The following is a 26,047-nucleotide window of genomic DNA, read 5'->3' as shown; positions in this document are numbered from 1 at the left end:
TCTTTGTCCATAAGTGCTTTGTTGATGGTATCGATGGTTGGTTTATTTATTTGTCTTCTGTGAAGCAGTGCCATTTGTCAGTGAGACCAGAAATTAATGATAGAACAGATAAGGTTCTTTCTGCCTTCCTCTTCTTTGATTCCTGTAGATTACAGCGCTTTCTGTGGAAAACGCCACCGTACAAGTTGGTTTCTTCACATTTAGGCCAAAGCAGTAAAATGTAGAGTGAAATGAACAGCGAAGCAAGCTATTCTGTTTTGAAGACAAGACAGAGTTAGTCTTGTCATACCTCATACCTCATACCTAGATTAAAACAAACATCAGAGTGAAAAGCTTGTTCCTAATTGGTCTGAGTGTAAAGCGACATGGAATGGAAAAAAAATATAAGAAATAACTTTTAATGGCTATCATTCTAATCAGGATTTGTTATTAAGGATTTGCTGAGCAAGTCAGATTGCTCAACAAACCAAATAAATGAAATGGTTTCAATAGCTTCCTGTCATTTGTTCCATTGGTATACAAATACCCCAAAGCTGGGAAAGTCAATTTAGTGTTGGAATAAGTTAAAGATTGAGGGGCTGGGGTTTTTTTAATGCATTTTGGAAGGTAAAATTTATATGTACAGATTGTTTTGGCTTTGGATTTTTTTGTTGGGGGCTTGAGTGGGTAGAATAAGTCTTTTGTATAACTGTGTGTGTGCATATCAATAGATAGGCAGGCAGGCAGATACATACATTTACATATATGTATATGTATATACACACACGCACAAAGAGAGAAAGACACACAGAGAGATAATACTTGCTTGTAACATGGATTTGCTGGCATATTTTTGAGGGATTTTGTACGTGTGGACATGCTTTAATAGGAACTCTCTGTATTTTACATGTTTATCTGCCTGTCTATGTATTGTCTATGCATCTTTAGTTTGCCTTCTATAAAAATTGATCTAGTGGGAGAGAGAGATTTAATAATCTTATACTGAAGAAGAAACAAGAAGAAATAGGGCCACAAAGTTTTCAATAACTGAATAAATAACTGCAATTGCTAAGTACTTTTGTAACTAAGCAAGAGGTGGCAGAATAAATCAAGCTAAAATTCTAGTTTCAGATATTTAAAGCTATGGTAAAGCAGACCAGGATTTGCAAATATATTCAACCAAGAATTATTTGTTATTTTGAGCAGAGTTCGATAGTCATACAACTCACAATTAGGCAAAAGACATCCTGAAAGTGTTGTGTGTAAATATCTGATAGAGATGGACTTGGATATGAACAGTGGTGGAGCTTAAACGAAACTCACATTTGTTTTCCTGTGCTTTTTTTACCCTCGTGGGTCACGTATAATTTTGTATTATTAATAAGCTACTGAGATACAGTAGTATTCATGTTCTATATTTCTGTATACTGTATATGTAATATTGAAATCACGTGGTTGAAGAAGCTGAGAATACCAGGAATATTTGCAAAATTAAAACTATGACCAACATTGACGGCTACTGCTCTGAATCGAATGTCCACCCTAAAGAACAAAACCAATACTTTCCACTTGATGGGAAACATTGTCTTACCAGCTTCACTATTTCAAAAGGGAATTTTCATTAGAAATTCCTAATTTTGATCAGGACCAGATGTTTGCCTTTTTGGCATGTCTATGAAGTTTATTCTCTGAGTAGCATTACCATTGAGACCCAAAGAGCATGAGAAGAAGAAATGAAGATTTCCAATGAAAGCTTGGCAGAAAAGGGGGAGAAAGAAAACGAAACAAAGGCCACAAATTCTGACAGTTGAAGAAGAAAAATAAAAGGGATGAAATGGAATATCCTGAAAAAAATTACCAGGTACCTATTTGTTTTAAAACACTATTACAACATTTTGTAGTTGATTCTGTTCAGTAATAATGAAAACAACAACAATAGTTCTGTTTCACATATTAAAGAGCCTTTCACCCCAAAATATCTGAGATATCACAGTTCCTTATTCTGTCACACCCATGATCCCCGTTGACCAATGGCTGATTATATGGGTGACTGCCATTTTGAGGCAGAAAGTACATGAAAACTTTAGTACAGTGATACCTCGTCTTACAAACGCCTCATCATACAAACTTTTTGAGATACAAACCCGGGGTTTAAGATTTTTTTGCCTCTTCTTACAAACTATTTTCACCTTACAAACCCAAGCCGACACCACTCGCATGCCCCGCCTCCAAACTTCTGTTGCCAGCGTGCCTGTTTTTGCACTGCTAGAATTCCCCTGAACCTCCCCTCCATGGGAAACACCACCTCCAGACTTCCGCGTTTTTGCAATGCTGCAGGGGAATCCTAGCAGTGCAAAAATGGGCGCTTCGCTGGCAACAGAAGTCCGGAGGTGGGGTTTCGAGGACTTCGGTGTTTTTGCGATGCTGCAATTTCACTGATGCTCTCTTTACTGGGAAACTCCACCTCTGGACTTCCGTTGCCAGCAAAGCGCTCATTTTTGCGATGCTGGGATTCCCCTGCAGCATCGCAAAAACACAGAAGTCCAGAGGTGGGGTTTCCCATGGAGGAGAGCCTCAGGGGAATCCCAGCAGCGCAAAAACGGGCGCTTCTGCTGGCAAAAGTGGTGAATTTGGGGCTTGCACACATTAATCACTTTTCCATTGTTTCCTATGGGAAACATTGTTTCGTCTTACAAACTTTTCACCTTAAGAACCTCATCCCGGAACCAATTAAGTTTGTAAGACAAGGTATCACTGTATAAGCTATGAAATGATCTTAACATAGTTTTAAAAATAGAATACAGAACTCTGCAACTTTCCCCAATGCTATGAATACAAAAAATGCTTTTCAGCTATTTGCAGCACTACAGTTGCCACACCCAATACCCACCCTCTCTGGGTCAAAACCTTTTGCAAACATTGAAAGTGGCCATTTTTATGGGAATGACACTCAAATGTGATTATATAAAGGAGAGAGATTCATCTAAAACAATATCTTGAATTTATGGCTGAAAGATTGCTGTTTCTTTTATTTTACTTTATTGGTTCATTTCATTTATATCCTGCCATTGGACTCTCCTATCAAGAGTCTCGCTATGTGACCATTAAGCTGCAAACCAACTTAATTGAATGTTTTTTCCTCAGTTATCATGAGCATTCGCTATTCAACAATCCCTTGCTTTTTTATATTCTATCCTTTTGTTCAAATTGATCCGCCCAATTTAGTATACTCTAAGCATATTTAGCTTGCCAAAACATTTTAGACAATTTGAAATATTTTTATCACAATTCTTATTTTAATGGTTTGAAAACAGTTATGGGGGATTGCCATAAATATTTGGAATAATTAAGTTTGAAGCACTTCTGATGCATTAATTTTTAATGGACAACATGTCCCTTTTCTAGGTTGTGATACTAATGTGTATTCTTTACAGTATTGCAAAAGCAAACATAATTTTGTGGTAGTTTGTCTTCTCTAATCATGAAAAAAAATGTGTATACTGAAATTAAAACCATAATCTTATGTTTTCTTTATTTATTAAATTTATATGCCAGTAATATAAAATAAAAGGTGTTTTATCAACTAAAAATTTATAAATAATTTATTTTGTTACTATTTTGCTCCTTTCATAATATCTTCTCGTGCATGCTAATAGCGAAGTGAAGAAAAAAAGATACAACTGTAATGTACTGCCCTTTACAGTGGTACCTCTACCTAAGAACGCCTCTACTTAAGAATTTTTCTAGATAAGAACCAGGTGTTCAAGATTTTTTTTTGCCTCTTCTCAAGAATCATTTTGTACTTAAGAATCCGAGCCCGGAAAAATTTCCCAGGAAATTTGAAAGTGGCACAAAGGCCCGGCCAGTTTCCTACCATTTCCCCTTTAATCCCGGCCATCTTGGGCTTTTCTGAGCTGCCAAAGGAGCCTTTTGGTGGCGCTTAAGGAGGCCTTGGCAGCCCAGAGCAAACGGAGCGTTTCCCTGGGCGCTTGGAGAGGGAATAAACCACTTCACTATGATGACTCTCTCACGCTAGCTCCCATACACCTGGTGCGAGGTTGCCTCCTGGAGCATCTGGGCACGGAAAGACAAAACAGGGCGCTTCGCCACGGCCAGATCAACTCGACTTCAACCAAACCAAAAAGTCACCATAGTGAATGAAAGGCGATGGCTACAAAGCGAGCGAGCGAGAGTAGAGGGGAGCCCTTTAGCATGGGAAGGAAGAGGCAGCAGCCGCCTTTCGTTCAAAGGAGCGGGAGGTTCTCCCCTCTTGCCCGCCTGGGTTTCTCTCTCTGGCGCAGTGCATGGGAGGCAGCCTTGCGTCAGGTAGTATGGGAGGCGCATGTTCCTCCTCACCGCCTCTGAGTCTGTCTTTTTTTCTTTTTTTAAGCCTTAAAGTTTTGGATTTTTTTTTTCCCTTCACCTCACCTTCTTCCTTCGGCAACGACTGTCCTCCTCCTCTTCTTCCTCCTACTCCTCCTCCCATCCAAATTCCAAGCTTTTATTTCTTTCCTCATGGGTTTGCACACATTATTTGCTTTTACATTGATTCCTATGGGAAAAATTGCTTCTACATACAAACTTTTCTATTTAAGAACTTGGTCATGGAACAAAGTTCTTAAGTAGAGGTACCACTGTACTTCACAATGATAAGGAATATTAAAAACATTAAAAATTCCTAGTAAGGAGAGATAATTTTTGCTGGTCCATAGTCCGAAAATTTAGGGATTTTCTTTCAGATGATCTTCATACAGCTTATTTCTGAAATGGAGAACATTTCTCTCACTTGTGAATTTTCTTTCAGATGCCCTGGATCAAGGACTGGTCCTATAAAAGGGACTTCCACTCTGTCTTCAAGTAGATCAAAAGTTTTACTGGATGCAGGTCTATGCTGTGAAAGGACCACTGCTTTTTTTCACATATATAGTATTTGTAAATTAGCTAACACCTTCAAGGTAGAACCTCTAAATAGAAGGATACGACGTTTTCATAAGAAGATACTCCACAGTTTAAATATAGGTTTTATGACTTCTATCTCCATAGCCTGGAGCTGTTTATGTTTTTCAAGGGCTAAAGGTTTTTCAGTATGTGTCAACTTCTCAAAGTTTCATTGGACACAACACAGATGTAATAAGGGTCTGTCTTATACATGTAGTTCATGTAGCATATAATATAAAAAACATTTTTTATTTTGAATGACAATGCCTAGGAACCTATGATTAAATTATGCAAAAATCTATTTCTATATTTGTATGCAATCTTAAAAGTGACCCTTCACTGATCAATTCTGTCTTCACTTTTGGAATGGTGATGTTTCTTTCTTTATTCAGTCTAACGCAGTCTAACAGTTTTGCTAATCAAAGGTTTTAGGAACTAACTCTTCTTCCTATATTGTCCATCACATTTGCTTTTTCCTTCTGGCATCTTGGCTTCTCCTATGCTACTCAATGCAAAACTTGACATCCTGAAAATTTGAACATGCAACATTTGCAATGAAGCATGTAGGCAGGAAATGAATAGAGCTAAGAGTAGTTTGAGAATGATCCTAGTGCTCATCTAGGATAGAGGTGACAGTGTAAACTGCTGTTTGTTGTGATTTCTCTGTAATGTTGCTAATAAAATGTAAGTAAGATCATTTTAATAAATAGACACAAACCCAACCAAAGGAGGAAATTTGCTGAAGGTTGGAGCTAGCTGAATTGCATTGAACTTGAGGAAGTCTTGGGAATTACATTTTGTAAAAATATGAGGAATGAGTCAGTGGGATTAAGGGGGTTTTCTGCTGGACCCTACAAGAGACAGAAAAGCAATTGAAAGAGCAAGAGGAATAAAACTGAGAAGTCTTAGAAAAATATCACTGAAGGGTTTGGTTAACAAATTTGAAAATTTGGGGGACAGAGCATTACACTTCTGTTTTAGATAATCATGGAAGTTCTAAAAGAAATGATAGAAAATCTTCTCTACCTCTCCCCTCCTAGACTTATTTTTGGTGGGAGATTTGACCGTTTGCATGCCATTTTGGAGTGTAAAAATGTGGTCCCTTCCAAGATTTGGAGTAATTGCGGCTTAGACAATATTTTGTTTAAAGAAGGCATCGGGGTAGTTGGATATGTCTCCACAATGGCTGGGACTGAAAACTGTTTGATTACTCAACCAAAGTAACAGTATATTTCTCCTGTGCTATGCCAAAGCACAAAACATCATTTGAATGATATGGAGTCAATTCATCTAGGTGTCCTTAATTAATATATACAATTCCTCAGGTCAAATAGCTAAAAAAAATAGATTAAATTATCCTTTAGAGACGTTTCTTCATACATAGTAATAAAACCACACACTCTTCAAGATTATCTTCCATTTTGATACACTCAGAATACTTGGCTTATAGAACATTGCTTTTTTATTTGTTTTTCTTGACATTCAATGTTTGTTCCTTGGCAGAAGGTTGGACTAGAAAACTAAGGTCCCTTCCAAATCTATGATCCTTTTGGTATTTAATGTGCTTTGGAGATTAGTTCTGCAAATTTATTCTTCTGTATCATACGGGCTTACGGCCAAAATCTTCTCTGCTTCAATTGCATTGTTTTAAAATTTTAATATGCATAGTTTTAAATTTTCAATTGCTTTTCTATTTGTCATTTTATGTTCTGTAATCCACCTCGAGTTATCCTATCAATGAGATGGGCAGCATATAAATTAAATAAATAAATTTCACTTGGAAAGATAGTTTCACAATGGTTCTATCTATCTAAAGAATGAATGAAACATTTGAACATAGCAGTACAGAGAGATATCCCTGATTAAAAACTAATTTTGAAGTTCTAGTAATGAAAAAAAAACCTAGTGTTTTTGCAACACTGATTTGCAAAAAGGTGAAGGCATTTGAGTCCAGGTCAGTCAGTACAGATAAATAAAGGGGAAGTTTCTCTAAAGATGAGTTAGAGGCATAAAGAACTTTTGCAGCCTTCACAATTTGCATGTTCATTTTTCTGACCATGAAACTACTTTTCTGGGCTTCTCTGCTTCAAGCTCTAACTGGGGAAGGTCATATTTATCTTGCAGGGGGCATGATGAGTTATGCTGCAAAACTCATCTGTATTCTGGAGTGACTCTTGCAAGAAACAATTGAACAGTGACCACGAGTGTCCTTATTTTTTGTACAATTTCAGATTAGTTTTGAAGATTTTATAAACTTACATGTATTAGGGGAAACCAACATTAAGCTCAGATAGGTCTCTCTGACCCTCGGTTTTACTTCAGGAGTGGGGAATTTTCTTTTTTTTCTTTTTTTTAGTGTTCCATAAAGCTTTGCACATTATGTCAGAGGCTGAATTCCAAAATTGGGTGGGTGAGGAACTGTTTTAGTGCTTTGAAGAAACTCAGAGTTTTTAAAGCATTTAGTTTAATCCCTTAATATCCTACCCAAAATTGGGGCACGGAGAGATAAAAGGTTTAAGTTATTTAGCCACATGCTTACTCATTCATAGGAGGCTCCAATAGTACAATGTTGGCATTTGCAACTTACAAGTGTTTAGAATACTTTTATCTCTAAAACAATCTGTAGCTGAGTGGGATAGAAATCATTAAAAGCAAGTAATTTAACTTGAACTACTCCCCATAGTATAAACCAGCTGCTAGGAATTCTAGCTAGCACAAGAGACTGAGAATTCTGGGAATTGATACACACATAAGGAAGGTGAAGAAATCTCCTGTGCTCGAATATATAATAAGGCTCACATCAAATCCATTATCTGCACTCGTCTCAAAACCAAAGGTGTGTTTTTGCTTCACACACAAAAATTGGAAGTTTTATAATAGGATGTATAGTCTGGTTTGAGAATGTAATCCTCATGAGTGAGTAGGTGTGGAAGAAAAGGGGTTGTTAAAACCTGGCTTCAGGATTTATTTTAAATAGTATAAAATATATTCTGTGTGATTAATGTGATAGCATATTAAATAGCTTTCTTGCTTCCGCTCCAATCTAGGACCAGCTTGCCCTCTCCAATGTTTTCAAGAAATGACTTCAGTATTTGGAGTATCTTGAGAAAGTGCATTGGAATGGTAGGTAAATAAAAGATTTATAACACAACCTTATTTTAATTACAAATTTGTATATTTATCTCTATAGAAAGTATTAAAGAAATGCTTCTAGCCCATTCCACCACATTGTCAAATCCTTTTTGTCCATTTATTTACTCATAAAATTTGCAGTGTTTTATTTTCAGCCTACTTAAATTTAGAAAAACCAATTGGCAGTGTAAATAGATAGTATAGAATAGAATATAATTTTATTGGCCAAGTGTGATTAGACACACAAGGAATTTGTCTTGGTGCATATGGTCTCAGCGTACATAAAAGAAAAAGATACATTTGTCAAGAATCATGGATCTAAGGAGAGAAGAATTATTCAGAAAGTTAATACTGTATACCCAATAGGCATTGCAGCGTTTTCCTGCAAATATGGAGTTAGATTACAGTCGGTTGTATACTTTCTCCCATTTTCTATTAGCTTCACTAAGAAACTATAGATTTGTACTGCTGGCCAGGAAGTTGTTTGATTATGTTAAATATCCTACATGCATATTAGTAGAAGAATATTTTGGATTTTTAAATGTTTATAGTGCCTATTAATTAGGTACTGTACTTCACAAGTGAAGTCACCTAGTCAGTATTGACTCTTTGCACTAATGCATATTGAAGAGCCCCAAATATTTGCTCAAGTAGTTGTTAGACACTGTAAAGTAGAGACTAATAAGGGCTTGATCTTTCCATTTTTGTGTAACTTTGGTTTTACCAGTATAGTCATGCTATGCATACTTCTTTTCTTGCTTATCCATTTTATCATTATAACAAACCTGTGAAAGAGGTCAGATTGAGAGTACCATGGTCCAGAATCACTATCTTCAGATTCAGTATGGATATACAATTATTTTCTCTAATCTTGAATACGATACTAATCAAGCCAGTATTGGCTATTCTTTAAATTAATGATATCAATTTATATCTAAGTTCATGTTTACTTCTTTTGCTAATGGTCTAACCTTGCTTTTATGTAAACTGAAACTGCTCAGCGATAGTTATATAAACATTTGCTCACATACTGCTTTTAAATTTCTTCTAGGAGCTATCCAAGATCACTATGCCAGTAATTTTTAATGAGCCCCTGAGTTTCTTACAGCGACTGACAGAATACATGGAGCATACATACTTAATTCATAAAGCCAGCTTGCTTTCTGACCCAGTTGAAAGAATGAAGGTACTTCTATTTCAAGAAAATAATTGGGTGGTTTATTTCTAGAAAATCTTGTGAATTCAAGTGAAAGAAATAAAATATAATGAGATTTTTACAGTGATATTATAAAAGTGAAGCTACTGAATATCCGACCTGCAATTTAGCTTTAAGCAGGTTTAACTTTTTAAAAAGTAATGGTGATTATTTAAACTCCCTTTTTAATATTTTAAATGTTTCTTCGCTACCTTTTTCATGAGAACCAGAATGTGTCTGCCTGTATATTCATTAGAAACTGAGCATACTGAGACTGATTTGACTCTAAGAATTAATGCTTTAAGTGCTGCGGATTAAATAAGATTTTTCTAGTAAAAGTCAATAGAAATAACTTATAAAATTGCTTTTTCAACAGTGTGTAGCCGCTTTTGCTGTCTCAGCTGTAGCCTCTCAGTGGGAACGTACAGGAAAGCCATTCAATCCATTACTTGGAGAGACATATGAACTTGTCAGGTAATAAATGCACTATCAAACTGTTCTAGGTTCATCTTTTCTTGGGCATGAAGTAGAAAGACAAAATTACCCAGTTGTGGTTTATGCATTGTTAAATTATTGACTCCCTACTTGGTAGCTGGAATAGTTAATGTTTTCATTTGAGAATTATCTTTCGTATCTTTTCTGTGTAGTTCAGTACTATTGGTATATTGAGAAAGCATAGCTTGCCCTCAAATATTCCAGTAATTAAATTTTTGATTTGTGAGTGAGTGTGTGTGTGTGTGTGTGTGATTGATTGATATGGAAAAGTTTGTGTTTTACTCCATTTGGTAGATAAACATTGCTAATTATTATTTCATTTTCCTGCATAGAGAGGATCTTGGATTCAGACTCATCTCGGAACAAGTTAGTCATCACCCACCAATCAGTGCATTTTATGCCGAAGGACTGAATAATGACTTCGTATTTCATGGTTCCATTTATCCTAAACTCAAATTCTGGGGAAAGAGTGTTGAAGCAGAACCAAAGGGAATAATAACTCTAAAACTTCTTGAGTAAGTTGGTCAGTATTAATCTTGGGCTAGATTAGAAATTGCAAACAATGCAGACATAGAATGAATGGAACTCAATCCATTGTGTGAATACAAATTATATGCAACCTTTATTAAAATAACTTTTTATGTGATTTATAATAAATTGACCTTAATAATCTATATTTGAAAAACAAGAAACTACATAGAACAGTCAAATTTGATTTCATTGAAGGCCACATCAGGTTTCTGTTTGACTCAGGGGGCCAGGGTGGCCATGGCCAGCTTGACGTCACTCATGCACCATTGGTGGCCCAAGCACTCTCCAAGCAAAAATGGTCTCCCATTCTCCGTTTCCAGCTGTGACAGCCAATAACCTTCTGCCAATCAAAATGAAGCTCAGGAAGGCCACATGCAACTGTCCTGAGCGCCATTGTTGTTTTCATAGGCATCAAAAATAAATTTCTTACTGTTACAGGGCAGCCCGATGGGCCAGATCTAAGCACCCCATGGGCAGAATCCGGGCATCGGGCCTTGAATTTGACACTCCTGACACAGAGTAATGTTCTTACCTTGAAAATAACTATTCTGAAATTGCGATGTTTTTAGGAACTCATTGAACAACCTTGTTCTATCGGCAGAACGAGATTGCTTTTTTGGATTATCTATGCTATGAGAAACATAAAGCAAACATTTGTGTGTGATTAAGAGTTGTGGTCCACCAGCGGGCTTTGGAGCTGGCAGCAGAATCAGACAACGAGGATGCTGGGGAGGAACGTGGGCCAGGCCTGGAGTCTGGAGGAGGCTCGGTGCCAGAGGCAGAGATCCAGCCCGCACCATCTGGGAGGTCTGTGCTGACTCCAGAGCCTCCAGAGGCTGTCACTGACAGAAGGCAAGAACAGTTACAGAGGAGAAGGACTACTCGGGAGTAAGGCTTAGAGATGATTGGCCCCTCCTATAGCCTATAAAAGTGGAGCAAACTAATATGCTCATTCCAGGAAACAACTTGTATCACTTCGTTCTAGGAAGCAACTTGGATCACTTCTTAGCATTTAAGTTCTGACTCCGTGTTTCTGTTTGGACTTGCAAAGTCCTTGCCAGTTAGGTCTGGCAGTGTGTCAGAAAAGATAAAAGGTTGGTGATACCAGCCTTCTTCCAAAAGACTTCTGTCAGATTCATTGTTTGTGATTTATTACGGCTTGGAACGAACATAGTTACCTTTATTAACTTTAAAGCTATACATGGCTTAGGATGAGACTGCTTACAGAACCGCCTTCTACCTCACCTCTCAGCAGCCAATAAGGGCCCACAGAGTTGGCCTTCTCCAGGTCCCATCCACTAAACAATGCTGGTTGGTGGGGCTGCGGGAAAGGGCCTTCTCTGTGGCAGCTCCGATGCTTTGGAACCAACTGCATTCAAAGACCCATGTTATCCCTACCCTCCCAGTCTTCTGGGAAGCCATTAAGACCTTGTTTTTCTGGTGGGCCTGGGATCATGAATGATTGAGAGTATGTAAGGTGTTAAGGGTTATTAATGCACTTTTATATCGTTTTTACTATTCTTGTTATTGTATATATTTTAATACTGTTTTTTAATTATTGTTATTTTGTAAGCCACCCGAGTCCAATTGGAGTTGGGCGGCATATAAATTGCACAAATAAATACATTGCACAAATAAATAATTCACAGCCATTAAAATAAAAAAGATGTTTTGGGGACTCAGCTTGTGCTTTATGCCCAGGAAGCCTAGGTCAGAATAATAGTATCACATTTGCTGTTATATTGATATATTATTGAGTCTGTCGTCTGCACCTACATAACTCTCTGGTTTGGCTCTGCAATCAAACAAGACAGACATAGACTTTGATGGTTAATTAGAACTGCAGAAAAAACAATTGCTACCAACCTGCCTTCCATTGAAGACCTGTATACTGCACGAATCAAAAAGAGGGCTGTGAAAATATCTACAGATCCCTCACATCCTGGAAATAAATTGTTTCAACTTCTACCCTCAAAATGATGCTATAGGGCTCTGCACACCAGAACAACAAAACACAAGGATAATTTTCCCCTGAATGCCAGCATTCTGCTAAACAACTAATTCCCACAACAACACTGTCAAATTATCTACTAAGACTGTATTACTATTATTCTTCTCATCCTTACCTCTTCCCACTTATGGTTATACCCATGTTGCTTGTATCTTTACAACTTATATTGTCTTTATTGTTTCCTAGTATGATTTGATTGCTTATTAGTATCCTATGACTATCACTAAGTGATTTGTCAAGAATCTTACAATTTCTTGTGTGTCCAGTCACACTTGGCCAATAAAGAATTCTCTTCTATCTGTATTGCTAATGGGAAACACTACCTTGATTTGTGCACTTTTTAAGATTACATGGACATTTTTGAAGCCTTGCGTGAATCTTAATTGGTTTTATTATTTGCCTTTTCAGACACAATGAGGCATATACATGGACGAATCCTACATGCTGTGTGCATAATATTATTGTAGGCAAACTTTGGATTGAACAATATGGAAATATGGAAATAACAAATCACAAGTATGTTGGAAATTTACTATTTGGTTTGATAAGTAAATTTGTTTCACATTAAGCATTAATAGAACAAGTACTTTAATTTCAAGGCAACAATAAATAACAAATAAAGTTGTCACTGTAAGGAAATAGTAACCACTGGTAGATTAAAAAAACAATATCCATGCTGAGCATCAGAGTAGGGGTCTTTTTTCTTTATGTTTTTAAAAGTTCCATTAGTAGTACACTTGAAGGATAATGTAGTTTATTTAAGAGGTTTCATATTTCTTTCATAGAACTGGTGAAAAATGCATACTAAACTTCAAGCCCTGTGGCCTTTTTGGAAAAGAACTACACAAGGTTGAAGGGCATATTCAAGATAAAAGGTAAATAAAACCATGTATTACTCTAATACTTGAGAAATAAATATTTAAGGGGTGTAAATTATTTGATAATATGATTCAGATAATGTATTGAGAACATTCTGCAGCTTCTGTTTGTGTAACTTTGGTACAAAATAGGAACCTAACTAATTCAAAACACTCTAATGTTTCTAAAATTAATTGTTTTCGGGGGGTTTGACAGCAAAAAGAAACTTTGTGCACTCTACGGAAAATGGACTGAGTGTTTATACAGTGTCGATCTTACTACATTTGAAGCTTACAAAAAGAATGACAAGAGAAACACAGAAGAGAAGAAAAACAATAAACAGGTATTATTAATATTAAAAAATAGATTAGCAACAATAATTTCTCATTAAATATTGAATGAATAAGTATTCTGTTCTTAACTGACTGTTGGGAGATATGCATGATTTTCAAAATCATTCCATAAACTCCATGCTTTCTCAAAAAAGGTCCAAATATGTTTAAAGTTTTCTGGGATTCCACTGATTATCTCACATACATACCATAGACCAATTCAGATACTCTTAGAGATTTCATTACCATGGGTCCCATTCATCTCATGTTTCTCACTTCTGAACCAGCATCAAACTATTTTCCACTTTTGATATACTGTAAAATTTACTTCATACTAGTTTGGAACTGCTCATGAAAACCAGCAAATTTGGTGCCAATTTTGTAATGAATGGGTGAATGGATGGATTTTTTGACATAGTAGCCAGAAAGAAAACTTTTGAGCAAGAGTAAAATATAAACAATGTGTCACATTGCCATCACGTGACGTTTCATGACATTTTTCCCATTCATGGACCTGGGGTGGGCATGATCTGCAATAAAATTAAAATAAAAACACAAGACAACAACAGATTTTAAAAGTATGAGGAATGCTACCCTGTTTCCCCGAAAATAAGACGTACCCCGAAAGTAAGGCATGTCAGGTTTTGCAGAATTTGCTAATATAAGGCACCCCCCAAAAATAAGGCATAGTCAAGTTTACATACGGTACGGTGGAAAAACATACGGTACCATTCAAAGCTGTTCATAGCGGTACCATAATAATGTGGCGTCCCCTGCTGGCCCCTTCCATCGCTTTGTACCGTCCAGTACAGCAGACACAGTCTGCTGCTGTCTCACTGCCATTACAGTCTCCACTACAGTGCATAGACTGTAGTTCCTCTGGTGGCCGGAAGCTGCAATAGCGGGAGTATACTGTTGTACCATATAAGTGCCATCGTTTGTGTGTGTGGGTGCCATACTGACAGGTACCGTACCATAATCAGTGTACCGTACGGTACACTTTCTTTGGGGGTGTCAGCTTTTCTGCCTGTGAATTTGTCTTATTTGAGAAATATAAGGCACCCCCCCGAAAATAAGACGTAGCACAACTTTTGGAGCAAAAATTAATATAAGACAGTGTCTTATTTTCGGGGAAGCACGGTAGTATTCACATTAATAAACTTCAGGTAGTCATTCAAACCAGTGACTTGAATAGCTTGCTTAATACCTAGTAACTACAAATTTAGAAACCCTTGAAAATATTTCAAAATAGGCAATGGTTTTATTTTTATTATATTTTTAATGTTGTTTGCTTTGGCCATAGATTAATTATTGGAAGATAGGTTATTAAAAGTTGTGAGTTTCTTTTTTTTTCTTTGTTCTTTTTTAAGAGAGGGGACTGTAGTGCTCTAAATGTCCCAGATTATGTCCACTATGGGGTTCACCAAATAATGCAGAAGAAAGCCAATTTGGTCTAGTGGTTAAGGCACTGGACTACAAAGCAAGAGACTGAGTTCAAGTCCCACCTTGGCCATGAATGCCAACTTAGTGATCTTGGACTCTCAGCCCAACTTACCCGGTGTTTGTGAGGGAAATAGGAGGAAGATGACACGTTGGATATATTCATCACCTTGGGTTATTTGTAAAAAATAATAAATGTGGGATATAAAGAAATAAAAGACCTCAAGCATTTAGATTATGACGTTATTCAAAGTAAAGGTCATTTTTTATTTGCCAAGGTAGAATCCATCCAAAAGCTGAACATATTAAGTCTTTCTTATTTCAATGGTTTCACTTTTGGCAGATTTTTTTCCCAGTATGTTTTCAAGACAGATCAGGTATTTATTTACCTCTGTTTAGAGTGTCTTCATTTTAAATGCTCCTGAATAGTTCACTTGGTAGCTGTGTCATTGGTCACATGTTAATAATATTCTAAAGAAATGCAGAAAAACTATAGAAATTTATTGTTGCCTCCAAATGGCCTTTCTGCTGATTAATAATGAGCACAATAAGAGCATTGACTTGGTTCTGAAGCCAAGAAAAGAAAAGGAATGGAATATCACAGCTCAATTGGTGAGAGAGATTTAAAGTTGAGGTTCTTTTAGAAACTTGAAGTTTTCTAATTTCACTGGCCCACATTATTTCATCTATCACTACAAAGGCTTAAATGTACCATAACTTGACTATATAAATTATCACTGGGGGAGTTTAAATTTGAAATATGATAAATGTATAAGTTTAGGTTTTTTTGTTTCATGGAGAATATTAAAAAATATACACTCAAAATGTTTAGGGTCATACAGGAATTTTATGTATTTGGTTTATGGCTTATATCATAAACTATGTTTGAAATTCTTAGTTGCAATAATTTGCCTTAGAAATTGTCTGTTTGAGAAAGGGAAGTATTAAGCATTTTCTAATGATGTACATGGCTTTTTATGAATAATTACAAAAACAAACAGATATCCAGCTCTTCTATAAGCTATATGGTACATAAAGGTCATTGAACAAAAGAGTAACCAATGTACTTGGAATTTGAGGGTTTGATGTTTGTTTAATAACATTTTAATAGATCCAAGTGCTATTCTAAATTATTTATAAATATGGTTTTACTATCCAAAAAAAGTAAAAAATCCAATGACAGTATATATTAAATTTAACTGAAGCAAAGGTGTTTAAAGCTGTTTCTTAAAACCTGGGAGGGACTGAACACTTTCAAAAACAAATGAGGCAGGACAGGTATTTCTAGTTTGGGACCTACAGAACAAAAACGTTTAGAAATCAAGAAAAGAATTGAGAAACAAAAAATCAAGTTGGAGAAAAACATAGCAAAATACTTGATGAAATTTACAAATATTTGTTGGTTATTCTCAATTGCATTATATCAGGTTGGGCAAGTACTGTATATCCCACTGGCATTTAGCAGCACTTTAAAATGACATGTTTTAATTTGGGGGATGTTAACCTTGGAGTTAACATTATAACAGCTATCTAATTTATTGAAGTAGATATACTTTCTAGGGCATGCCTATGAGGGCAGGAAAAAAATGAATGAGCCAGTCACAGGTTTTAGGGTTTTTTTAAATCCCCATCTGCTCTTGATTTCTGAGTTGACAGCCAAGGAAGGAGCTTATCTTGCTGTGGCTTCTTCAGAAGATAGTTGATGGCCAGTCCTTTTTCTGCTGGCCATAGGAAAGACTTCTAATAGATTAACAGAGTTGGAAGGGACTTACAAGTAATATTTGCCTTTACCTAGGATCAAACTCACAACCTCCTGATTGTGAGGCACGAGCTCCACCTCTAGGTCACAGCAGCTGTTAGCGTCCACTTGATGTTAGACCTGCTTAAGGAAAAGAGGGCCCTTCTCTGCTAACCTGTTTGCTTTTCTGTGGCATTTACCAGTAGAGGCAAAGCAAATAATCCCAATACTGCAGCCAAACCAGTGAAAAGTCCCTAAACTTGGACATGCCTCCTCAGAGAGAAAGAGATGTTATTATCAAATCTTCAGAATTATTCGTTTTTATTAACCCCTTTGCCCTAAAGGTTTGTTTGTCATTGTAAACATCGTATCGATAAAAAAAGTTCTAGATGTTCTTTTATCAGTTATTTATAGTTGTATAGGGGCGGGATGGCCTAGCGGTTAAGGTGCTGGGCTTGTCAACCAGAAGGTTGGCAGTTAGAGACCCAAGCACTATATGACAGGGTCAAGCCTCCATTCTTGCCGCAGCTTCTGCCAACCTAATAATTCTAAAGCATGAAAATGCAAAGTCGATTAAAACATACCATATCGGTCGGTGGGTAACAGTGTAATTATGCCAGTCACATGAGATGGAAGCATCATCGGACAACAACCTCAGCTAGAAAACTGAGATGAGCACCAACCCTTAGAATCGGACACAACGGGACACAGGAAGCCTGTATCTTTTTATACAGTTGTATATAGAGCTGCATTATGTTTACAGAGGTGCACTTAAATGTTATTTCTGAGTGTGATGTTCCGGTTTTCACACTACGTTGTAGACAGGCAATTCTGATGAGCCGGATGAGATGCCCTTGCCAGAATGTGAAAGTATATGTGTGATCCCTGGAAGTGTGTTGTTGTGGAAAATATCTCCAAGGCCTTCAAACTCAACACAGGTGAGAGGAACCTTGAATTCAATGGTATACATTAGTGTTTTTCAACATTGGCCAATTTATATTTTAATATCATTTATATAGCAAGCAAGCTAGGGAATTTGGGAAGGTGAAGTCCAAACAACTTAAGTTGCCACGGTAGAAAAGCATTGGTCTACATTTTTGTCAGTCTTGCTATTGGAAATTACAGAGTGGGGGAGTGAACCCTTTACCTTAACATAATTATTTTATCTAATAGGAACAGTGACTAGCAGAGTTGCGTTAGTAGCCTAGTTGCCTGAAGATTATCACTTGAATTATTTTTCTTTCCTCTTAGTACTAGTTAGGATTCTACTTTTTTAACATTGAGAATTGAAACCCAGCTTATGCAGGAAAGCCCATTCTTCTTCATTTATGAGAAGTCCAGGGGTTAACTTTGAACCAAATGGGAAGATATTTTGTTTGGGTTCTTATGCATACAAAAACCTCTTTCTCCAAATTGAAAACAATTAAAATCCCACCCACTTTTTCTTTAAAGAGCAGTAAATGCCTGCTACCAGCTCCTGATTCATCTAATATAATTTGTTTTTTTTCCTATGGCTTAATTGCCTCTTCAATAACTTCAATTTTGTTTGCATATTTTGCATATATAGAAATAGAGAGCCAGTTTGGTGTAATGATTAAGGCGTCAGGCTAGAAAACCACAGACCATGAGTTCAAGTCCTACCTTAGCCATGAAAGCCAACTGGGCAACCTTGGGCTGGTCATTCTCAGCCCAATTCACCTCATAGGGTTGTTTTATGTTGAAAGTATGTTGGTTATATTTGTCACCTTGACTTATTTGTAAAAATAATAAAGTGGAATATAAACAAAAAAACTAGGAGCTACTTCCTTCCTCTAGCCTAGAGGAACCTGTCCAACCTTCCCAGCTTTGCGGACTAGTGTGGGGGATGGGATGGTTCTGCACGAGTGGCGGGCAAGCGCACACGGAGTTCCATTTGCATGACTGGTGGGAACATACACCCGCCGCTCACACAAATGAGGCACATGCTTGTATGCTGCTGGAATTGGGAACTCCTGCTCTAGCCCACTTTAATGTACCGGTAATTGATACAGAAAAAGGTCTTGGACTGATTCAATAGTTTGATTGGATACTTTCTTTAGAAGCTGCAAACATATTGACAACTAATATTTCTTTATAAATGGAACATTCTAAAGCCATCTATTTTATTTTTTAGATGTACAACTTTACTACTTTTGCTATGATGTTGAATGAATTGGATCAGGAAATGGAAAGTGTTATTCCTAAAACTGACTGCAGGCTAAGGCCAGATGTAAGAGCTATGGAAAATGGTGAAATAGGTAACTCAATAGCCTGGGTTTAAAGTTTCTTGACATAGGAATGTTGAAATATTTAAGTTTATTGTGGCAATCATGTTTTACAGAATAACTTGTTGATACATACATTAGTGAAAAAAAAAGGTAGTGAAATAAGATTGTGCTTTGGAACACAAAGCTCTTCTTTTCAAAACAGCCCCATTTTAAAAATTCATATAGTTGTTCCTAGCTGTTTCCCCATACATGTATTTGGCAGAGGAAGCTGTAAGCAACTTCTGATGTAGCTGCATAAACCTGGAAAAAGACGCAACTGCTTTTGAGGGTTTTTTAATACTTTTTACAAATTCCCTGCAATGAATTTACAGTAGTCCTATGTCTAGTTTTAATTAGGAAATACCTGAAACCTTTAAGAATATTTGCATTGGATCTCTCTAGGCCAGGATCAATGAGGCAGCTTGTTTGTCTCTTTTTAATCTACATAAATGATACTGTTGCCTGTTTTGGGGAAATGTCATTCAATATTTCTCAAATTTTACAATTTTAGGATGAGTTCAACTTTTGAAGCCAGATGCTAAGTTTAAGAAACATTGCTCTAGCTTGCCTTTCTCGTGAAAACATTAAAACATATCTTTTTTAAATTGGAGATTGTTTGAATTTTTTTGTAACAATAATGCTGTTAAAATGATTCCTTTTATTTAAATAAATATGCAAAATATTATAAATATATAAAGGAAAAATTATTTAATCTTCAAAAGAAAAGAGAAGTGCATACCAGATATTACAAATTAGCCAACTCATTTATTTGGAGCATGGAAGATTAAAGGGTTAATTTATTGTTGAACAATCTGCTACATAATAAAGTTTAGGGGGAAACGTAGAAATGTTATATAAATTATACTAATAAAAATTATGAATTATCGTTACTGAATTTATACATTGCTACAAATCATATTATTCTAATATATTATAATTTAATACATCCTGTCATCCCCCCTTCTTTAAAAAAAAAACACCTTTTGGTAGATGCAGCCAGTGAAGAAAAGAAAAGGCTTGAAGAAAAACAAAGAACTGCTCGTAAAAACAGGTCTAAATCAGAGGAAGATTGGAGCACAAGGTTAGTAAACAGAAAATTGTGTTCATGATAAGATAATGGACAAAATTGCTTTGAATTTAGCTTTTTGCCTAAGTTTGCTTATTACCATTGAGAGGTTCATTGTTTATTAGGTACTGCGCTGTTGGAAATAGCATTCTAAAAGATGGCAATGCTCACCTTCTTGTGTTATCTTAAACAATAGCTGGTCAATATTTTGTTCCTTTGATTCAAAGCTTCTTGATATAGTAATTCTTGCTTTATGGAAAACTTTCGAAGGGTTTGCATTTGGCATTGCCTTCTCATTTTTCTGAAACAGGATTAGCTTTTTGGTTAGTAGTATGCAATCACTTATTAGTGAAATTAAGAACCTATATTGTAAATGTGATCATTGGTCATAAAATTGTTTTTTCATCACCGTTGTAACCTCAAGCTGTTGGTGAATGCAGCAATCTTTAAGCGAGGACTATCTGTACATTTTTCACAATATTAACAGTTTAAGATTTATTTTCAAAATTCATAATTATGTACGGAGGATTGGCAGGGTGGATGTACGGCCCTCCGGGATGGAGAGCAGGGCAAGAGAAGGCTCCGGGTTCACTTGGGGAACATAAGAACACAAGAAGAGCCATGCTGAATCAGGCCAAAGCCCATTGAGTCCAGCATTCTGTGTCACACAGTGGCCCACCAATTGTCCATGGGGATCTTGAGCAGAAAGCAAAGGCAAGACCCTCCCTTTCCCTTGACCCCCAACAAATGTTACTCAAGGGAATCCTGCCTGCCTCAACCAACATAGAGGCGGCACATGGACATCCGTTTCAATAACCACCAATACACTTGGCATCCATGAATCTGTCTAATCCTGCCTTGAAGCTATCAAGACTGACAACTGTCACAAACGCTTCTGGAAGTGAATTAGAATAGAATAGAATAGAATTTTATTAGCCAAGTGTGATTGGACACACAAGGAATTTGTCTTGGTGCATATGCTCTCAGCGTACATAAAAGAAACATATACACTTGTCAAGAATCATGTGGTACAACACAATGATTGTCATAGGGGTCAAATAAGCAATGAAGAAACAATATTAACAAAAATCTTAGGATACAAGCAACAAGTTACAGTCATACAGTCCTAAGTGGGAGGAAAAGGATGCTAGGAATGATGAGAAAAACTAGTAGAATAGAAGTGCAGATTTAGTAAAAACTCTGACAGTGTTGAGGGAATTGTTTGTTTAGTAGAGTGATGGCGTTCGGGAAAAAACTGTTCTTGTGTCTAGTTGTCTTGGTGTGCAGTGCTCTGTAGCAACGTTTTGAGGGTAGGAGTTGAAACAATTTGTGTCCAGGATGCGAGGGGTCAGTAAATATTTTCCCCGCCCTCTTTTTGACTCGTGCGGTATACAGGTCCTCAATGGAAGGCAGATTGGCAGCGATTGTTTTTTCTGCAGTTCTGATTATCCTCTGAAGTCTGTGTCGGCCCTGTTGGGTTGCAGCACCAAACCAGACAGTTATAGAGGTACAGATGACAGACTCAATGATTCCTCTGTAGAACTGTATCAGCAGCTCCTTGGGCAGTTTGAGCTTCCTGAGCTGACACAGAAAGAAGATTCTTTGTTGTGCTTTTTTTATGATGTTTTTGATGTTAGGTGACCATTTTAGGTCTTGAGATGTGATAGAACCTAGAAATTTGAAGGTCTCTACTGTTGATACTGTGTTGTCTAGTATTGTGAGAGGTGGAAGGGTTTCTCCTAAAGTCTACCACCATTTCTACGGTTTTGAGTGTGTTCAGTTCCAGATTGTTAGATAAACCAATGATGCTCTGGGTGAAGAAATATTTCCCTTTATCTGTCCTCGCTTTCTTACCTATGAGCTTTAGGGAGTGCTCCCTTGTCCTAGTATTGTGTGATAGAGAAAATATTTTCTCTCTATCCACCTGTTCTATCCCATGCATGATTTCTCTCTATCCACCTGTTCTATCCCATTCATGATTTTTTTCGATCAAGTCACCCTTTAAACTCCGTCTTTCAAGGCTGAAGAGACCAAGGCGTTGCAACCTGGTATCATAAGGGAGGTGCTCCATTTCCTTTATCATTCTTGTTGCTCTTTTTGGGGAGTCAAGCAGAGGGAAACTCAAATGTTGGGGGCTTCAGAAGGGCAGAATGTGCTTCAGAATGTGCAGCTCCTGCATGTAATAGTGAGTAACGTGAGTGACATCAAGTTGGCTGCATCCACCTGATTACATGACCACCCCCACCCCCAAAAGCCATGCCCACAGAGCCGGTAGGGGGGAGAAAAAAAATCACATTTCATCCCTGCTTTTAACTGTTTGTAAGCAGCGCTGAGATGAAGTTTTAATTGAAAAACAATTGAAAGTAACATCATATGGCAAATATGCTTTTTAAAAGCATTTCAATGCCATGCTTTGCACCATTTGCAACATTTCTTTTGGAATTAGTTTCCTTCCTTTGCCTTTACAGTGGAAGATGTTGTTAGATTTTTACTTTGATGAAGAGAAGCATTCATCACGATTTTCAAAAATGTGGCCTTTGTATTACTCTTAGTAGTGCATGATATAATTCAGGCTTGGACACAATCGTCATTACAATGAATCAGGGGGAGACTAAAACAATGATTCATTGTTCATTTTCAAAAAAACCATGACTACTTGATTGTGCTGTGGGTTTCTCTTGTCCACTCCAGCAAAGAGCCCAGCATTCTAAAGAAAGTGACCTGGAATATGGGGATCAAGGTTCATGCCCTCATATGCAAACAAATTTAATGGCCATATAATTTTAAGGTTTCCAAAAGCCCTACTTATTCTAGTGCACACTTACTCCTTAATATGTACATTCACGCAAACTTTACTTCTTTGTATTAAATAAATTCCAAACTTTAGACCAGTTTAGAACCAGTTACCCTCTGAGATCCAGCCTACCCCCCACCCTATTGGCCTTCCGGAAAGCGGTAAAGATTTGGCTTTTCTGACAGGCCTGGGGCCATGGATCCTATGGTGGTAACCAGCAAGATTCAGCCATGAATGGTATGTAGGGGTTTAATTGTTGTATTGCAAATTGTTTTTAAACTGGTTTTAGAGGTTTTAGTACTATTATTGATCTTTTATATTTTTGCTGTGAGCCGCCTAGAGTCCGTAGGGAGTTGGGCAGCATAGAAATTGAAGAAATAATAGAATCATAGAAACACAGAAGATTGACTGCAGAAAAAGACCTCATGGTCTTATCTAATTTATTTAATTTATTAGATTTGTATGCCACCCCTCTCCCGAGACTCGGAGCGGCTCATCCAGTCTGCCCTTATACTATTTCCTGTATTTTTTCTTGGGATGTCTAGTATTGTGATATCCCAGGCATGTTTAAATTCAGTTACTGTGGATTTACCAACCATGTCTGCTGGAAGTTTATTCCAAGCATCTACTACTCTTTCAGTAAAATAATATTTTCTCACATTGCTTCTGATCTTTCCCCCAACTAACCTCAGATTGTGCCCCCTTATTCTTGTGTTCACATTCCTATTGAAAACACTTCCCTCCTGAACCTTATTTAACCCTTTAACATATTTAAATGTTTTAATCATGACCCCCCCTTTCCCTTCTGTCCTCCAGACTATACAGATTGAATTTATTAAGTCTTTCCTGATAAGTTTTATGCTTAAGACCTTCCACCATTTTTGTAGCCCGTCTTTGGACCCTTTCAATTTTATCAATATCTTTTTGTAGGTGAGGTCTCCTACATAGTCTCACTGTGTATGTATTAAATGGTCATATAAATTTATTTAATAAGTAAATAAATGTATGTTATTCATTATTATGGAGTTCATTGTTTTATCTTCCAAAAGGTATTTTTAGGGTATTTCTTAATCCTTCATGATGCTGCAGAGCATATCTATTATACAAAGATATTGGAAATAGCCTGGAAGATCTGTCCTTTCTTTCAGTCCATAATATGTTATGCTGGATATGTTACATGCAGTGCTGCTGCTTGGAACAAATGGTCTCTGGTTTGCAAGTGGAAAATATGCTTGCTGAAGCAGCACAAGTTACCACCACCCAGTAGTTGTTGACATTGGTGCTTCAGTTCCCCTGGCACCAAGAAGCCTATAGGCACACTTGCAGGTCAGCTTTTGATCCTGAAAGTTTAAATAGGGAATAAGGTAGGAATTTAAATTCCTCTTTCAGAAGCCTCAAGTGAAGATTTGAATACAGTTGCTGAATGCATGACTGTTTTATTTTTCTAGTATATGGGGTAGACTAATTTATAAATTAGCAATTTATTATAAACACTCTTGAATATTCTTTTTGCCTGTTTTTCTATTTATTTCCATGTCAGAACCTAATTTCAATTTATTAGCTTTATGTACCTTTCTGACTTTGCCTTCATATTTTTTTAAAAAGTTGCTATATTTAAAAAGTTGGCATGAATTTCTCTTGACAGGCTGTATTCATAGCTGTTTATTAAAACTCTGTTAAATCCAGTGTATTTTGTTTTGCTTTTTCTAAAAGTTAGTCAGTGGCCCAGACTCTCTTCTAATATTATTTTTGTTACTATGCTGACATGTTTTGATAGCATTGAAGACTTAAAATTATTTGCAATGCCTAAAATAAGTGATGCCATAAGTATGAATAAAATTCCTTTTATCAAATGTATTTGTTTCCCATTCAGTTGGGATTATTGTGAAGTATTTTTCTTTGCTGACGGACTACTCCTTCTACTGTTTCTTCGGAGGATTATCTTAGTTGTCCTATCAGGTTCTCTATTTAATAATGGATGCATTTTTTATTGAAACCAGATTCTGTTCTCACAATGTGAGAAGAAACTCACATCTTTGGTTTCCCCTGAATCACTAACTTAAAATTTACTAGTTGGTCCCATATCTGCCATGATTCAACGGGAACCAAGGTAAGAGGTGGGCTTTTTCAGGCAGCTTCCAGAACTCTCTTCCAGCCTCACAGCTGACCATTTTTCCTGCTCTACCAGCTTTGGTTAAGTGTGTGGATAAGAAGGAAAAGTAAAACCAGCAATCCCAAGGGAAAGTTTCCTCCACAACAGACTTTTTGCCAAAATATCCTTCTTCCTATACTTCTAGTAGTCCTCGTTTAGTGATTTCAGTTCTACGACTCAGTTATTAAGCAAAGTGGTAATCAAGTGAACATGTGACAGCGATTCTGGAAAGCTTGTTTCATTTAAATTCTCTGGTAGTGCCTTGTGCCTATTTTTTATGTATTTGTTTGCTTTGTCTCAGGCACAGAGATTGCTTAAACCAGAGGTCTCCAACTTTGGTAACTTTAAGACTTTTGGACTTTAATCCCTAGAATTCTAGGGGTTGAAGGCCACAAGTCTTAAAGTTGCCAAGGTTGGAGACCCCTGGTTTGAATGAACTATCCCAAAGCAGAGGTGGGTTCCTGATTTTGTTACTGCCCGTTTGCTCAGAGATGCACTGCGCGGGTGGTGGCGTGCTGTGTGTAGGAGCGCACCCACATGTGCAGTATTGAAAAAAAAGCTGCATATGCACAGAAGAAAAAAAACAAGATGGTGCCCATGGCGCCGCCAAAAGAACCAGCTCAGGGGCATGGCAGGTCTCAGTCGTTGCCAGTTCCAGTGACCCAGGCCACCAAGTTACTAATAGTTCTATAGAACCAGTCCGAACTGGTAGGAACCCGCTTCTGTCCCAAAAGTGCTTTTCTTCAAGAGGCAACTGGACTTTGTTTTTTCAGCCATTCCAAGAAAGTTCCACACACATTTGCACTACTCAGGTGACCCTGAGGACACAGATAAAACTCCAAGTGGCCTCAATGACTCACTGAAAGAATGCAAATGACCAGCTGTGTCTTGCAAGGAATATAAATCCTCCTCCCTATCCTGTCAGAGCTGAAGAAGATTCTTGGATTGGAAGCGAAACATCTTCAAAGAAAAACAAGTCCAGTTGCCTCTTGAAAAGGTTTGGGACAACCTTGATCTGGATGGTTGAGAATCTCCATAGACATTATCCTTTCCTGAACTACTTTTCTTCACAGTCCAAGCTTCCCACAATAGCATAACCCA

General features: G+C 37.1%; 1 protein-coding gene across 4 annotated transcripts in view; it reads left to right on the top strand.

Annotated features, from left to right (window-relative positions):
• The window catches only part of OSBPL1A (oxysterol binding protein like 1A), an 88,357-nt gene that overhangs the window by 60,593 nt on the left and 1,717 nt on the right, over positions 1-26,047 (top strand). For all 4 annotated transcript variants that reach the window (XM_070747643.1, XM_070747645.1, XM_070747644.1 and 1 more), the window contains 10 exons: positions 7,965-8,040; positions 9,101-9,235; positions 9,621-9,718; positions 10,072-10,254; positions 12,690-12,797; positions 13,067-13,156; positions 13,356-13,482; positions 17,471-17,587; positions 18,802-18,925; positions 19,925-20,015. In XM_070747643.1, coding sequence (XP_070603744.1) covers positions 7,965-8,040; positions 9,101-9,235; positions 9,621-9,718; positions 10,072-10,254; positions 12,690-12,797; positions 13,067-13,156; positions 13,356-13,482; positions 17,471-17,587; positions 18,802-18,925; positions 19,925-20,015 — 1,149 coding nt within the window. The remainder of the gene's footprint in view (positions 1-7,964; positions 8,041-9,100; positions 9,236-9,620; positions 9,719-10,071; positions 10,255-12,689; positions 12,798-13,066; positions 13,157-13,355; positions 13,483-17,470; positions 17,588-18,801; positions 18,926-19,924; positions 20,016-26,047) is intronic.

The sequence above is a fragment of the Erythrolamprus reginae genome, chromosome 3, assembly GCF_031021105.1.
Source record: "Erythrolamprus reginae isolate rEryReg1 chromosome 3, rEryReg1.hap1, whole genome shotgun sequence".
NCBI classification, from domain to species: domain Eukaryota; kingdom Metazoa; phylum Chordata; class Lepidosauria; order Squamata; family Dipsadidae; genus Erythrolamprus; species Erythrolamprus reginae.
This window is presented reverse-complemented; position numbering and strand designations above follow the sequence as displayed.